The sequence below is a fragment of the Penicillium expansum genome (assembly GCF_000769745.1).
Source record: "Penicillium expansum strain MD-8 chromosome Unknown contig190, whole genome shotgun sequence".
NCBI classification, from domain to species: domain Eukaryota; kingdom Fungi; phylum Ascomycota; class Eurotiomycetes; order Eurotiales; family Aspergillaceae; genus Penicillium; species Penicillium expansum.
The window spans coordinates 43,724-60,323 of NW_015971406.1; the positions used below are offsets into that span (position 1 = coordinate 43,724).

Genomic DNA, 16,600 nt, shown 5'->3' on the forward strand with positions numbered 1-16,600 from the left:
AAGTAATGATGTTTATTCTCTCTAATTAGATACTTGGTAATATCTAAAATTATGAATGATAGTTGAAGAGTGATAATGACTCATTATTATCATTATTTAAGCTTATTATGCTTATTTCCAAACGAGACTAGTCATGGCGCATCCATACTCATAATGACTCATGCATGCTAGCGACAGTAACCTTTGAACTCTATTATTTTGGACGCTAATTTATAAATTTATAAGAGATGAATGAAAAGAGACAAAAAGTTGGTTTCATTTTGCGTTGGCCAAGTAATTCAGTCTTGTATCGGCCCCCTAACCCTAGGCAGACACCGAGTAGAGTCCGGAAGACATAAAAGCATGGGATGGATGCATTTGATCACGATTGATACATTAATCATAAATTTATTGAGCAAGGTTATCATAATATATATTAAATGCATTCGATAAAATAGCCAATCATCTATTTGAGCATTCTCGGAAGCATAGTGTACAGTCAAACTAAAGCGAAGTGTGGTGCGGATATAAAATGACCTACGCTTACAATCATACATACATGTAAAGATCCAGTGTTTACTGTGCTTATATCACTTCCATTTCAGTGCTCATCTCCTGCTGCTTCTTGATCACTGGGTAGCTTTAGGATTTCCCTTAGCGCAACAGCATCCTCATCACTATGGATCCCAAGTGCAACACTAATACGCCCCTGCTCAAACATGCTCCCTACATATACTTTTACCTCTTCCACAAAGTATCGCAAAATATCCAGTTTCCCACTCGAGACAGCGGCGACAAGTGCATTGTTGGCCTGATGCGGTAGATTCACGCCTGCTTTTGCCTCCTCCACCAGATATTTGACTACGACGAGACTTCCCCAGCTGGCAGCCTCAAGCGCACAGTTGAAAAATTCCTCATCATCCTCAAGATCCACATCAATGTTTGCTTCCTCCACGAGGTATCTCACAACATCCAGCCTGCCATTGAAGGCAGCGGCAACGAGCACATTGCCATGGACTCTCACATGAACTAGAAGATCCACGGCTGGTTTGACCTCCTCCACAAAATATCTCAAGATGTCCAAGTTTCCACGTGTGGCAGCAGCAGCCAGCGCACTGCCGTAATCCCCACTCTCAAGCGGGAGATTCACGTCTGCTTTTGCCTCCTCCACGAGGTATTTGACTGTATCCATCATATTACACGAGGCAGCGGCTGCAAGGGCGCTTCCATACCTGCTATTGACATGGCATTGGTTGACGTTGACTCCCTTTGCAATAAGAGTAGCACACAAAGGTATGCAATTATTCATGGCGGCCATCATGAGCAAATCTTCTCCACGGGTATTTTCTTGGAATGGGTCAAAATCATTGCTGTCACACCACTCTCGGAGAGTCTCTTCATACAGTGAGAGGTGAGCTATAGCGAACATTGGTGTTGTATTTGGGGCCAGACCTTCATGGTCTATGAATTGAAATGGAAGATCGTGCTCGGAGACGTGATCAAGCCATCGAATGTAGAAGACGCTACTTCTGCCAGGTGAACCAAGGAATTTCTTAAGCAAAATGACAGACTGATCTTTTTCGGTCTGCCCAACAATGTAGACTGGCCAGCAGGTCTGAGTGTGCTGAGAGAAAGGATGTGCCGGATTCAATGGATCCTCGGAGCTTCCAGGAAGTGTTGCTGGGCCAAATGTTCTCATAAGAGACAGAAGGCACACCTGCGCACAGTAAGAGCGTCCTTGTTCATATATTTCATGGGTCTTCTCGAGATACTCCCGCGCTGACAGGTGGAAGTATCTCCATCGACCATCGGTATCAACTACCAGCAAGTTCTCACAGATTGAGAGCAAAGACTCTTGCTGGATACAACTCGCCAACTTGATGTTTTCGTTCTCAATAAACATGCGAGTGGCGGAGAGGAGCTCCTCACTTGTGAGTGGATAAGGAGAATACAGCACCCACTTAAGCGCACATTCTGCTATAGCTTGTTCCGGGGGAAATCGGGTGCGGATTTTCTGGCATATTTGGTTGTACATCTCATCCAGTCCCTTTGGGAGATTTTCCAGTGCGTAATGAATTGATTCAACGGTGTTGCATTGTATCATCTGCTTTATCTGGAGGGCAGCCCACAGGAACCTGTTCTCCTCGTTAGCATAGAACTTGTTCGCTCGTCAAATGGGGTCTTACATGTTGTCGCATTTGTCAAGAATAACTCGAATAATCGTGTCCTTCATAGCGTTCACATCCGATCTGGGATGCTTCTTTCCAAATTTATCCATCTCGTTGGTCACAAACTTCTCAATGTCCTTTTTGTTGTCCTGGGCCTGGATGATGACAGTTGAACTTGAGCCATATTTTGCGCTAATGTTCTTCTCAGGCCGACTAGCAACAAAAAGCTTTACTCTGCCTTTGTCTTTAGTCTCGGCAATGGCACTGTCAAGCGCCTCGATCAGGATATCAAGTTCATCGTCAAGAACTTCATCCAAGCCATCAAGAATGATGAAACTTGTTGAATATAAGTTGAATGATTCCACGAGCTGACGATGGCATTCCGAGGAGCCGAGTCGTGACGCTCTATCAGTTGCTCTTCCCCGTGCATCTCGAAGGCTTTTCCTGACCGATTCCGTACTACTCTTTGGGGCAGCAAACTGACGAACTAGGCTTCGAAGCACTGGCAGTGCTTCCCGCCGATCTTTCTCGTCTTGGTTGCAGAAGAAATAGCCAAATCCCTCCATCTGTGATCCCTTCGTGTCCATCATATGCTTGACTACAGCTGAAGTCAAAAAGGATTTTCCCGTGCCAGCTAGCTTTTGTCAGAGGCATAATATCTTTTAAAGTTTAACAAACTCACGAGATCCTTGAAGCCACAGGGTACTGTGCGAGGGTGAATCCATCCACTCGCGAAATCTCTCATCTTGAACAAGCCAATCGCCCGTGTTGGGCTCTCTTCTTTCTTCGATCTCATCGTGATGACGGCCATACTGTATACCTGAGACCCATCCGAGAAGGTCCCTCCGTTCTTGGTCATTGACCCACTGGAAGACGTGTTCCATATGACGAGTGATTCTGTTGAGGGAGCTTTGAGCTTCTTGGAGATAATCTTTGAACTTAACTTCCTGATGAGCGTGAGCCGTATCTTCGCACTTGCCAGCCGCTTTTACAAGCTCCTGTTCCAATTTTTCCAATTCTAGCAGCATGTCAGATGGCTGCGTGTGGTCAAAGATAGCCTGGCAAAATTGCACGGCAGTGTTAGATGAAAGATCAGACGATGTGACCAGCAGTTCCAACACGCATCCATACAACGCGACAATTGCATCGTGAAGTCTATTAACGACGTCCTTTCTCCCCGTCCTCTCGGGGTTGTATATCTCATAGTAGACCTGGCTGCAGAAGATAGCACCCGCCACTTTGTCAACAACAGAAAGCAGGGCGCTTTTTTCTTTGTCGAAAGTATCGACCCCCTATAGTACTCACTGTGTAAGTATTAGTCTTTAGTTTCTGATATAAAGAACCAACCTGGAGGATTGACTTTGCCACAGTCCACACTCCTCCAGCACCGGGGGCTGGTGCAAATTGAATGGCTACATCCCCAATTCTCTCTGCCCAGTGGACAATCTGGACAGTTGTTTCTCTCACTGGGAGCTCATGGTTTCCTATTCGGACCTTCCAATCTTTAGCCAGGCTTCTATCCCGCTGTCTTTTGGCCTCTATTTGAAATGATTTGATCTGATCGATCATAGGCTCAGAGCATTGTCGATTCATGCCTCGTTTCTCGAGTTCTTGTTGCGATTTGCGAGGCAACTTGCCAAAGGCTTCAAGCCACAAGTCACGCTCATCGGTTCCTAATACCTGGGTTATGAGGTTGATATCCGCATCTTTAGGGGCTCGAGGTGAAAGAACTGCTTTGCCATTGCTTCCAGATGTTGTACCTGAATGATTGATAGGATCTTCTGGTGGTGTGCGACGTTTCAATTTTGACACAAGAGTTTTGAAACCCATGATTTCTTCTCTGACCAACTAGAGGTAAAGACGTCTTATTGATCTTAGAAGTGTGGGTTTACCCCTCATTTCTGCTGGGCGCTTACTATAATCCATACTATCACTATCTACAATACAAGGCAATTCACAGCTTGAAAAATCTATATTTATATCGTGCAATCTACTTCATGATATCATAGCTTAGTACCCATATTCACATGAACCGCCTTAGTCTGGCTATATGCCTCCAGACCAGCCTCTCCCAACTCGCGCCCAATGCCACTCTGCTTCACGCCACCGAAAGGAATGCGCGGATCGCAGTCTTGGCTACTGTTAATCCAGACCATACCAGACTCAATCTCAGCGGCCACGCGGTGAGCACGCTCCAAATCACGCGTAAAGACAGCTGCGCCTAGACCGTAGGTGGTATCATTGGCGCGACGAATAGCCTCTTCCTCGTCATCGAAGGGGAAGATCACCACGACGGGACCAAACACTTCTTCACGGGCAATGCGCATAGAATCCGTTGCATTGACAATAACAGTAGGTTGAATAAAGTACCCATTCTTATTCTTCTCGTCAGTCGGTGTGTGCGCAGCACCACCAGTGAGAATAGTAGCTCCTTCGCTCTTGGCGATCTCAAAGTAGGAGAGGATACGATCATATTGCGCGCGTGTCACCTGCGGCCCGTGGAAGACGGACTCGTCCCACTGGTCGCCGATCTTCACAGCCTCCACTGCCGTCTTGTAACTAGCAGTGAATTTCTCAATGATATCGCGGTGGACGAAGATCCGAGAGGTGGCGGTACAGATCTCGCCTTTGTTAGACATAATACCGCCGTGCGACCACTTGACAGCCTGATCCAGATCCGCATCAGGGAAAACCAGTAACGGGGACTTGCCGCCTGTCTCGAGCGTGATGTTCTTCAGTGTGCCAGCGGCCATCTTCATAATCTCCCGGGCGGTCATTGTTGATCCTGTGAATGCGACCTTATCGATCAATGGGTGTGAAGCGAGCGCGGCGCCGGCCTCGCGCCCGTAACCATTGACGATGTTTACCACACCTGGAGGGAATCCGGCCTTCTTGATCAATGTACCAAGAATAAGAGCGCTGAGTGGGGTCTGTTCGGCCGGCTTCAGGACAACTGTGTTACCACATGCTAGTGCAGGGCCAAGCTTCCAGGTGGCCATTGAAAGGGGGTAGTTCCATGGGATGATCTGGCCAACTACACCGATGGGCTGGCGGATTGTGTAGGCGAACTTTTGGGGAGTTGTGGTGATGGTTTGGCCGAAGGTCTTATCAGCCCAGCCACTGTAATAGCGGATTGTCGAGATTGCCTCGGTGAGATCTTCATCGACGGCGACGTGGTATGGTTTTCCTAACTTAAATGAGCAAATTATCTTTTTTGGGGTAATTTTCGCACATACCATTATCCCAAGCTTCAATAGAAGCGAATAGCTCTCTGTTCTCCTCTATGAGATCAGCGAGTCGGGCCATTAACTGGCCCCGCTCTGTTGCGGGCAGTAATTTCCACGAGGGGTGGACCAGGGCCGCTTTGGCAGCCTTCACGGCACGGTCGACATCTTCGGCACTCGCGGCTTGAACGGTGGCAATGGGCTTGTCGGTACTAAAAAATAGTTAATGAGATGTACGGAGCAATTCCGATAATCGGTAATGACATACGCGGGGTCAAGAGATGTGATGGTCTGGCCTCCTGTGGCGGGCACAATCTCGTTATTGATGAAGAGGCCGGTGGGCTGCTTATAGCTGTGCCCGTTAGGGGTGACAATATCAATGAAGAGATCCATTTTGTTATTGAGTTAAACAGTTTTCAGAAATTCCAAGTCTCAAGGCGCGTGGGGTATGATATAGGGACATTCCTCCAATGAGGTTAAGCCCCTTCAGGCAAGTCCTTCCGATATACTCTCCGCGAATGTTAGCGATATTAGTGGATGGAATACAACATAGATAGAATACTCCGTAGTGAGTCTCAATTTATCTTAATCTTAATAATGTGAAATTATCTGATTATTCAATAGACATACCAAACTCTCATGTCATTCTCATGTCACATTAATATATGTTTACATTCTTGCTTTTGCTGTTAGCCACGTTCTCAGCCCTAACGTGCCACTGAAGTTGCATTTTGCTCTCGGGCTCGATTCGATGTAGCTGAATATTTTTATCCCAACAAGAATAGAATATGTTACAAATGCAAGGTTGACCTAGGAAGAAGCAAAGAAAATGAAGTATTGTGGAAGCTCAACGGAGCTGAAAAGCGACGAAGGATGTAGTTACGCAGAATGTCTCCTTGGTACGAGGTTCCTCTAGAGAAATAAGATGAGTCCTAACTGAATATTGATCCTAGTACATTCCCAAACAAGCTTAAATCCTCTAAAGGGTACCCAAAGTGAATATTAATTGACCTTTGAAGTCCTCCGTACCGGTATCGGAGATGCAATGACATTAAACGGCCTTATTTAGACCCTGCAGATAAATCAATGTGAGATATATCCTGATCGGTCCAAATCACAAGATGCATACGAAGCTATTGATGTAATTACAGTCAAGTGTGTGACCATTAATAGCCTGCATGACACGATCTTAGCTCTATCTATGTACCGTCAAGCCTTTCAAATTCTAAACGACTTGGGCAATCTTATCGATATAATGTACAATCCCTTTGAAGCAAAATCACAATATAAAGAACATAGAATTAAAAGGAAAAGAGGCCAAAAGAGCAAGAAGCCTTCATTCCGATGATAGTGATACATCCTAAATAGGAAACCCGTCCCGAAAAGGAAAGTCACTCCTCTACAACATGGAGTGAACAGAATCTTGAATATAGAAACAGTAAGAGATTCCATAACCAAGTCGCCTATATCTAGATCACGACCACTTCCTACGATTCAATTATACTCAACATCTTTCCAACCAAACAACCAAACCATCTCTCCCTCACTCTATACCTCAACAACCTCCATAATGGCCTCTCTCCACGGAATCATGGTGGCCCTCATCACCCCCTTCACAGACGACAAGACCGCAATCGACGAATCTCGTCTCGAAGCCCACATTGAGCACCTGATCACAGCAGGCGTGCACGGTCTCGTTCCAGGCGGCAGCACCGGCGAATTTACCACAATGACAGTCGCCGAGCGCAAACAGCTAACCGAGCTCTGCGTTAAATTTGCCGCTGGTCGTGTCCCCGTCGTTGCCGGAACAGGCAGTCTCTCCTCCGCTGAGGCCGTCGAGCTCTCCGTGCACGCCGCGAAAGCCGGTGCCGTCGCGACAATGGTCGTGCCACCCTACTACGACCCCGTCAGTCTGCCAGAGCTGCACGAGCTTCTCAACGAGATCCACACTGCCTCTGGTCTGCCCATTGTCTTCTATAATATCCCCGCTGCGACTGGGATCACGCTGTCCCCCGCTGAGATTGCGGGTCTGTCGAAGGTCGGCGTTAAGTACCTTAAGGATACCTCTGGTAACGCGCCGGCACTGACGGAGCTTATCTTCGGTCTGTCCGATCAGATTGTCTCATTCAATGGATGGGATACTTTGACTTTCTATGGTCTTGCTGCTGGTGCGCCGGGTGGTGTCTGGGGTGCGGCGAATATTATTCCTGAGTTGGCAGTTGAGCTTTATGAGGCTGTTTCTGTCAAGGGAGATCTGAAGCTTGGGCGCGAGATCTGGGCCAAGGCTTGGCCGATTTGCAAGTTCCTTGAGTCGCATAGCTATGCCGCTGCTGTTAAGACTGGTGTTGAGTTGATTGGGCAGCCTACTGGTGGTCTGCGCAAGCCTTTTGCTCTTCTCAATCCTGAGTTGACAGCGGAACTTAAGCAGTTGTTGCAGAATGCTGGGGTTAAGACTGTTTAGTATTTGCTGTTGTGGATTTAATTATTTAGAATGCTTTATGTCGGAATGAGAATGCGACAAATATTATCTACGGACTTTATTGAATATACAAACTTGGAGTCATCTTCTTCATTGCGTCATAAAAGTGCATATTACAAATCGTAAAATATAATCAAGACGAAAATAGCCAACTGTGTCAACAAAATAAGGGCCATGTCTGTCCTTGCTTTACAATATCAACCCACGATGGCATCGACTCACCCCGGTTCGCAGTCAGATGCTCATCCTGCTTGCGCCATACCTCAGTGATAATATTTCTAGCAGTTCCAAAAGCAGCAAATCCGCATACTGAGCTTGCACTATCCAACATACTCATGATCGCCTCTCGCCTTGTACTTGAGATTGCCTCACATCCTGCGATAAACAACGGCCACGCCGTTCCAGGTCCAGTGGGATCATCTTCGGTTAATGTCGCACTGCACGCCTGAAGCGATGCAATAACACTATCAACATGACCCTGCAAAGCAGCGGGGTGTGTCTGTCGAATTCGTTTGTAAAAGAAAATTACTAGAGCTGCATTCAACGCCTCCACCATATGACCGTGCGTTTTTGAATCAGGGTGGAGCTCCAGGACTCCGGCTCTTGTTCGGCCTAAGCTGAAAGAACAGATCATGTTTTCCAGGCGCGTGCTACGTCGTTGTAGTGTTTCCCATGCTTCGAGGTTCATGGTCTGACCTGCTTCACGGGCAACGCGGAAAGTCTCCAAAACGTTGGCTAGTCTTGTTGTTTGCGAGACAAGGCTAAGCCATGTTTCTGGGATGCCATAAATTTGCTTGTATAATGTTTCGGGATAACTTCGTGAGTCCTGAAGGTGGATGTCATGAAGTCCCGAAGTTTGATCCTTGGGTTCATCAATATTCAGATCACTATCTGAGTTTTGTGTTTCGAGGCGGAGGAAATCGTCTAGCCGAGGATTTGGCTCAGTACTTGCCATTTCTTCTGAGTCCGGTGTGTGTCGGGATTGAAATCTAGAACCAAGCGCTTCAAACGAAGAGGAAGAGAGGTTGTAGTCATGTAGAACAAATGTGCTTTCGCCGACTATTCTTAGCCAGGTGTAGACGTGATGCAAAAGCCGTGCCTTTTTCGAAATTCGAGTCTTTGAAAGTCCTCGAAGACGCAGTAACCGCTCTGCATCAATCATAAAACACCGGGCGTGTTGTTGTTGACCAGACATGATCTGTGAGAGTCAGAGTCATTCAATTAATGTCAAAGGGCAAACTCACCGTGTACTGTATGAGAATGCATGCAGCCATCAGCTGGTCTTTATATTTTGCTTTCTTTAAACCTTGGGTTTCTGAATGGAAAGAAGCTTGCATGTGATCCTTAGCTTGGAGGTATGCCTGATTGGCAACCTTCCACCAATACTCAGGTGGGTTTGTTGATATTGTCGAGGGGTTCAAAACAATGTGAATAGCAGAGCAGGCGAGCAAGCCATACAAGTTTGCAAGTTTAGCATGGCTGATCTTTTCTGTCCCAAGAAAGGTCGAGTCACTGTATGTAACCACCGCCGCCGGGACGTTCAAAATCTTCCAGGGCGACTTTTGTCGACAGGGAATGGCCATTATGTGTGGGATCACAATATCCTGGAAATGTTTAAGCAGGAATGGTGCATCTTTCAATGCATCTATATCAGCAGAAATAAGCTCTGCTGGTGTCTGTTGTGTTGTGAAAGTTTGCAGTAGATCATCGCTGTGGTTTGAGTCAATAGGTAGCAACCCCATCTCTTGACTCATATCAAATGATATATCATTTGGCATACTCAGAGCACCGTTTGTTGCAAACTCTGTCTGATCTAGACCAAAACTCAATAGGTCGGACCAATGGAGGAAGTCGTCAATCTGAGACAGGGAATCAAGTATTGGAGAGGGAGTAGGCTCTTGCAGTTTCTCAGGAGCCACAGTGTTATCTGCTTCAGCTGCAGAATTTGTATCAGACTTGACGGTTTCAATTTCGTGCACCAATTTCTGCTCTGGCTTTTGTGTTGCTGAAGAGAAATCGAGAACCGCAAAGGGTCCAATGACGATATCACCCTCGAGTGACCGTTCAGGGTCGCGCAGTCTTGAGTCAACCTCTGCCAGCGATGCATCAATGGAGCCTGATATAAGATCAGACCCAAGGGCAGTGCTCATAGAAAGTCTAGATTGCTCTAGAACATGGGTCAACACCAACGGATCCAGTTTGTCTCATACTGTCAGGGCCATGTACCTGAATAAAGATACCGGCGAGTTCCCCGAGTACTCTCAATCTCCTCATCGCTACCAGTGCGCATCCAAAAGACCTGATCGGAATATCCCTCGCATTTCACGCCTAATGCTCGGCAGGTACGACAAACGGGCCGTTTCTGATCACATTTCACATGCCGGCGTCTGCAGGTGCTGCACCCTCCCAACGCGTGGGACCGGCGAGGTCTTAATCGCTTAGATGGCACCATTCTCGGAGGATTCGATAGATTCGATTCAAAAGGAGCTTCTTGCTAATTCAATTCCATTTTGGAAAATAGAAAGTCGAAGTCATAGCCAACCCCGCCAAAATCGGAATCGCCTTCTTCAATGGGATGTCTTATCGGCTTATCTCCCCGGAATCACCTTCCCTCATCTTTCGTTTCGTTCCTTTTTAACATCAATTCCATATCACCTCTCTGTTTGTCCTATGTTGTAGATCATAGTTGGACAACCAAAACAGAATATGGGTCAGTTAGGTTGAGAATACAGCTATCGACCCGTTTTGCCTAATTTTATTCCGTAGTGGATGCCGCCGTGGACTTCATACCATTGACAACTTAAGAACGCTGAACATCTTTTCAGAACTAACTGTTAATAATAACCATAATTGACACGACACTCGCTCCAAATACCGAGAAAACAATGTTTTCAACATGAGCAACTTTGGTTTTCTTTTCGTAGAGCCTTTTCCTCTCAGGCTTAGACCCAGCACTTAGCTAGCCCATGCGCAACATCCTCGACGCTCTTGTATGACTAGCGCTAGCACTATACTATATTTTTATAGGTCGTAAATAGTAATTTGATAAAAGATCTATGAAATTAGACATCCTTAGCCCGTGACACCGTCCACGAAATCTTAATCTAGCAAGCGGTTCCGATGATCATCTTCCACGATAGGAAACTAAACCCAGGAACTAATCAGTAGCAAAGAGAAGCTCCTTGTGTGCAACTCAATCCGGCAATTGAGAATGGCCTCGGAAGAAAAGAGCTCGTCTGGGGTCCTTCTTATTTGAACAGTGCCATCGTCACCTTGCCCTATCCATTTTTCTTAGGCAATTTTCATCATCACATCCCAACGGGCACAATACAACAATGGCTCACCGCGGAGAGACCCTTCACAAGGATGTATGCTGCATTGCTGACCTGAAGAAAATGGGGAGCAGTCGGCTGGCTCCGATGGTCAGAGGTGAGTACCATGAATAGTTCACAACAGCGATTCATTGTGCCAGTGCTGATCCCGATAGACTACTACAATGGAGGAGCTATGGATCTAATTACGTATGGAATTCAACAGCACAGCGACTAGTCTATCCCCCTAACATCAGACTAGTCTCAACGAGAACGAAGCAGCCTACGACCGGTACAAGATCCGCCCCCGGATCTTGGTCAATGTCGACAAAATCGACACAACCACAGAGTTCCTCGGCAGCAATGTGTGTTACTCTGTTTCTTCCTCGCAGAAACAAATACGCAAGTGTAAACTCTAATACTCAAATCACAGGTCTCACTCCCATTCGGCTTCAGCCCCGCCGCATCAATGAAACTCGCCCACCCAGATGGCGAGCTCGCGACCTCGCGCGCAGCCGCAAAATACGGGCTCTGCATGGGTCTGTCGTCGTACTCGAATTATCCGCTCGAGGACGTCGCCGCACAGGGAGCGGGTAATCCGTATGTGATGCAGATGTGTGTACTACGGGACCGGTCGATTACGCTTCAGTTGTTAGAGCGAGCGGAGAGTATGTATCTTGAATGGTTATCTTCCATTGTTTCATTGACCGGGCTGAGCTAATGCCCTTTTCAGAGGCGGGATACAAGGCGCTGTTCCTATCTGTTGATGTACCTGTGCTAGGCAAACGTATCAACGAATACCGGAATGAGTATACCATCCCGGATGATATGTCATGGCCGAATATTCTCAGCCACGGAGCGGATCACTCAAACCGCACTGAGTACGGTATGTCTTGTGAAGTTGATCTGTGGAGTTGGTATGAGGTTATGGAGGGCATGCTGATGTTTATATTTTGCAGATCCCAGTTTGGATTGGGAGGAAACGATTCCTTGGTTAAAACAGAATACTTCTCTGAAGATCTGGCTTAAGGGTGGTATGTTTGCGCTGTCGAGTGAATCAAAGCAGGTGACAGTTCCACTAACGATTGGCAGTAACATCCCCCGAAGATATAGAGCTGGCCATCAAATACGACGTCGACGGTGTCGTCATTTCGAACCACGGTGGTCGGCAACTAGACGGTGTGCCGTCAACATTGGATGCATTGCGGGTCTGTGCCCCTGTAGCTAAGAATCGAATCCCGATTGCAGTGGATGGGGGTATCCGACGAGGCTCAGATATCTTCAAGGCGCTGGCTTTGGGGGCTAGCTTCTGTTTCATTGGAAGAATTCCGTTCTGGGGGTTGGCTGTATGTGTTGGCTTCTTCTTTGCTTTTTTATTTCATTTCCAACTGACCAATGCAGTACAACGGACAAGAAGGTGTTGAATTGGCGATTCGGATCCTCCGCCAAGAACTGCGGATCACCATGGCATTGGCCGGGTAAGTGATTCTTCTGGAATGCATAAAAAGAAGAAAGAAGTCTAATCGGAAGCAGGTGCCGGACGATCAGCGAAATTCAAAAATGTTATCTTTCCGTTTTGCAGCCGGACGGAATCCTCTCAAAGTTGTGATGGGTATTTGCTTCGATGGATGATTTATTATACTTCCCTTCTATTATACATGATCTACGGAGTGCAATTCTTCCTTGCATAGAAGATATGTGCAAATGAGGTCTCAATCAAATGTCTCACATTCAAAGAAACGTCAGCAATACGATTACCTGTCTAATACAAGCCGCTTGCCAAGACCTTGGCAAGCCTCCCCACAGGGCTGAAGGGCCGAGTCGGGATTTTCAAGTTTCCACCTGGGCCTTTTTTCGTCAAGCTCAAAGAGGCTGTGCAATAGATAACCATCTAGTATGTTGTACGGAGTACTCCGTAGGCTTAGACTGTACAGACGTACATAGCCACAGTTCTAGAAGTAAATATAGAAAGAAAACAATCCTCTCTTACGTAGACTGCAAAGCCTCAATGTGTGGACCAGGCAGCATCATTCGGATTAGTCCCTAAACCTAGGTACCTCAACTCCGTACTCGTATGTTGTACACTCAGCTAAGCCGAAAGTATTGGAATGCGTACGGAGGAAGCGCGTAATCTCCTTTGTTGGGCGCTAGTTGTTTCATTTCCCTCATTTCACTTAATTTTGGCCGATCCTCCACATTATTGGGAAAACTACATATAGCGCCGTTTTCTCTTTTCTCTTTTCTTCTCTTTTCTATATTTTCTTCTACATCTACAACATCACTACCTTCCAACCTTATACCTTATACCTTATACAACCCTATACAAATACTACATACTACCACAATGTTCAACTTCAACTTCTTCAAGTCCGCCCCGGCCAATGAGCCCGCCACTGACGGCTGGAACGCCAACACCGTCACCATGCAGCCTACTAGCCCCGCTGCCCCCTCAAGCAACCAGAACGTCGTCTCTGAGCAGCCGGTATGTTGATATCCTACAAAATACATAACTCATATTTCATATTGCCAAAACAAATATTAACATCTATCGCATCTAGGCCAGCCAAGAACAAATGCAGCTGCGCGGTGGTGGCGGCGGTGGTGTCTGCTGCGGAGTGTACGTTCCCCCTCTATCCCCCGAGTCCAAGCCACAGAGTCATACTCGGTGCGCGCAATAAAATTACAATAAACTAACTTATCCCAGTTGCGCCGGTATCGCTTGCTTCGAGTGCTGTGAGATTTGCTGCTAAACGATCGGATGAGATTGGATTGTGGCCGTCGATGCGCTCATGCGACAACTGTTGATGTCCTTCCTAAACGGGAATCATCCTCTACCGCGTGGCCTCGGCGGTCTTTCACGTGATGCGATTTGATGTGATTTGATTTGATGGACTTCCCTTTTTTTTTGCTATACTGGATCTTTCTACGCTATACCCCAGAACAATGCCAGTAATGGAGTTCAATTTCAGATTCTTATGTTCGGTTTAACTCGTTTTGATATATGTAGATGATCATTGTCGTGGCTCGTGAAGTAGTCATTATATTCCATGGACAGGTCGGTTGTCAGTCTTTTGGTGTGTCGGCTAAGTAAAAGGGCGACGGGAGATCGCTGATCGCAATGCGGCGTCTACGTCCCATACTCGGAAACCTGGGGCGCGGCCGAGAATTCTGAAGTTTGCGAGGAGTACTGCGCTCATGTCAGTGATATTAACAAAAGAATCGACGGTTAACTCACAGTCAAAGAAACACTCAACATCCAAACTATACGACGACGAAGTCAAGGACTCCGACTCCATCTTCTCAACAGGAGTAGTCCCATCAGACGAAGCATAGAGACTAGAAACCGTCTCCCGATCCGGCGAAACCCCATACAGAGCTCCAACCAAAGCCTCAGGAACATCAAGCCTCACCGCCGACCCCTCAAGCATAAGACCCCGATGCTCCAAATATCCCTGCACATCATGACAATCAAACCACTCCCCATCGAGATCCAGCAAACGAATCCTCTCCTCCGCACCCATCCGCACCCTCCTCCCATCCACCATTCCCTCTAACATACCAACAACCGGCTCACGCTCCCCACTCCAATCCTCATCCCAATCCTGAATCCCGCCCCGCTGCAAAATCCTCTCCATCCGCCGCAAAATCTTCCCAGGTCTCCGACTATTCTCGGGATACACGGGGTTCCCGTCGCCATCCACGCGCGGGAAATGCTTCCCCGCCCCGCCGAGCGTGTAGAACGGCATCTTAGAGAACTCAAGCCCGCTCCCGATCTCGGAACGCAGCGTGCGTCGGAAACTCCGTCTTATGCCGGCCATGTCGTGGATGCAGGGCACGAGTCCGAAGACGCGGATTAGGAGGGCCGGATCGCTGCGTGCGTCGGTTATCCAGCGGTAGGTGTGCTCGAGGCTGAATCTGTGCAGGCGGCGGGAGAGGTTCGATTCTTGGTGGCTGTAGGTGTAGATTGTTGTTGTTGGGAGGATGCGGTTTATTAGTGGGGATGGGGAGCGGGCGCGGTTGTATAGTGCGTATGGAGAGGAGATGTTGGGGTCATTCTTCTGAGGATATGTGTGGGACACTTTGTAGCCGAATGTGTCCTTGTTTCTCGATGGACGGTTGGTATGCTCGAGTTGGAGATCATTGTTGTTTTCGGAGGTGGATCGCGTCTTGTTTATTTCTGCTAGGATGAGTTCTCGTGTGCGGGCGAGGTAGTCCACGCTTGGTTGAAGAGTCGAGTCGTTGTTGAGGTTATTGACTGCGTCGGAGTGCGCTCCGTCTAGGTGATTTGATACATTCTGTAGTGTTTGCTCTAGTAGATTGACACGAGACCTGAGAGTCTGGATGGTATTCTCCTTTTTGAGACGATAGGTACGTTGTGCCCGTCGGATCTGCAGACGGCGTTCCTGTGGAGCTGGTCAACTATGTTCGGATCTTTCTATCGCAGGGCCGATCGGGATCTACCTCGATGGCAGTGGCATCTTTAGCCTCTAATCTCGGTCGGCCTCTTTTCCGCACGGGACGATCCGGAGCAGCCGAATTTCTGTCGGTCACTTGGTCGGGGATCTCCGGTGCTTGGGGTCCCTTTCGGGGTCTTAGATGGCTTTCATTGGAGGTGTTTATGGATGTTTCTTCTTGTTCTTGTGACAGTTCCAGGTAGGATCTTGACGATAGCATGTCCATCCCGAGTCTTTGTATCTGCAATTTTGAGCTTAAATAGTAATAGTCCAATTGTTGTGATTATCAGAGGGCACCCAGTTGAGGTTGAGGTTGAGATTGACGTTGAAGTTGATTACAATTCATTGATCACTCATCTTTGGGAATAACCTCGGCCTAGCCAAGAACGCCAATGCACTAATGCGCTAATGCGGACAGGGGTTTCCCCACTGACTTACTGATATTTGCACGTCACCAACTATGCACATACAAAAAGTACAAGATATTTATAAAATTATCCAAGTTGTGCACATTCCAGGACGTTTGCTGTCACACGAGAAACCCCGTTATTTTATTCTGACACCCAGACCTCTCCATGTGCGAAGTACAGGTGACTTCTCTTCTCCCATACCGTGTCCCGCTAGGACCTCATGTCGGGTGATACATTCAGAGGAACCTGGAATTGGAAATTACCCAGAGAATAGGACACCTATGAGATAATACGGTGACTCCGACGCAAACTCGGGTCTAAAGACACACCAAGTAACAACTCCGAGATCCAGATCGGTGCAGAAATTACTTAGAGTGCGAAATCCGAATTGCCGATCGAATATGACATCCACTGCGACTGTCATTGGCTATTTGCCCCTAGCTTTGTGGCGATCATACCTAATCCTTGTTACGGAGGCTTTCCCCACTTATGCTTGGACCCCCGAGGCAGTTACATTCTTATAAGACCAGCTTGATTTCTTGCAACCCTCTGGAAATCCAAACCCTCTAACAGAA

The 16,600-nt window shown here is 47.3% G+C and overlaps 6 protein-coding genes across 6 annotated transcripts; 3 read left to right on the forward strand and 3 right to left on the reverse strand.

Annotated features, from left to right (window-relative positions):
* Positions 1–580: 580 nt before the first annotated feature.
* On the reverse strand, positions 581–5,764 carry PEX2_056640 (Aldehyde dehydrogenase, C-terminal; the record flags this gene model as incomplete). The annotated part of the gene is made up of 7 exons (XM_016742938.1): positions 581–2,114; positions 2,166–2,781; positions 2,830–3,439; positions 3,495–3,995; positions 4,181–5,334; positions 5,384–5,583; positions 5,640–5,764. The coding sequence occupies 7 exons, from the start codon at positions 5,762–5,764 to the stop codon at positions 581–583; spliced, it is 4,740 nt and encodes a 1,579-aa protein (XP_016595660.1).
* Positions 5,765–6,941: 1,177 nt separating this feature from the next.
* Positions 6,942–7,832, forward strand: PEX2_056650 (dihydrodipicolinate synthase family protein; the record flags this gene model as incomplete). The annotated part of the gene is made up of 1 exon (XM_016742939.1): positions 6,942–7,832. One exon carries the CDS (start codon positions 6,942–6,944, stop codon positions 7,830–7,832), a length of 891 nt encoding a protein of 296 aa, XP_016595661.1.
* A 175-nt stretch (positions 7,833–8,007) lies between these two features.
* Positions 8,008–10,140, reverse strand: PEX2_056660 (uncharacterized protein; the record flags this gene model as incomplete). Its single annotated transcript, XM_016742940.1, has 3 exons — positions 8,008–9,048; positions 9,095–10,017; positions 10,077–10,140. The coding sequence occupies 3 exons, from the start codon at positions 10,138–10,140 to the stop codon at positions 8,008–8,010; spliced, it is 2,028 nt and encodes a 675-aa protein (XP_016595662.1).
* Positions 10,141–11,185: 1,045 nt separating this feature from the next.
* PEX2_056670 (alpha-hydroxy acid oxidase) lies at positions 11,186–12,770 on the forward strand (the record flags this gene model as incomplete). The annotated part of the gene is made up of 9 exons (XM_016742941.1): positions 11,186–11,279; positions 11,338–11,371; positions 11,424–11,526; positions 11,595–11,829; positions 11,895–12,047; positions 12,121–12,195; positions 12,254–12,507; positions 12,563–12,639; positions 12,695–12,770. 9 exons carry the CDS (start codon positions 11,186–11,188, stop codon positions 12,768–12,770), a joined length of 1,101 nt encoding a protein of 366 aa, XP_016595663.1.
* Positions 12,771–13,505: 735 nt separating this feature from the next.
* On the forward strand, positions 13,506–13,911 carry PEX2_056680 (uncharacterized protein; the record flags this gene model as incomplete). The annotated part of the gene is made up of 3 exons (XM_016742942.1): positions 13,506–13,643; positions 13,720–13,778; positions 13,866–13,911. 3 exons carry the CDS (start codon positions 13,506–13,508, stop codon positions 13,909–13,911), a joined length of 243 nt encoding a protein of 80 aa, XP_016595664.1.
* Positions 13,912–14,244: 333 nt separating this feature from the next.
* PEX2_056690 (uncharacterized protein) lies at positions 14,245–15,841 on the reverse strand (the record flags this gene model as incomplete). Its single annotated transcript, XM_016742943.1, has 3 exons — positions 14,245–14,348; positions 14,397–15,564; positions 15,623–15,841. The coding sequence occupies 3 exons, from the start codon at positions 15,839–15,841 to the stop codon at positions 14,245–14,247; spliced, it is 1,491 nt and encodes a 496-aa protein (XP_016595665.1).
* Between the last annotated feature and the right edge of the window lie 759 nt (positions 15,842–16,600).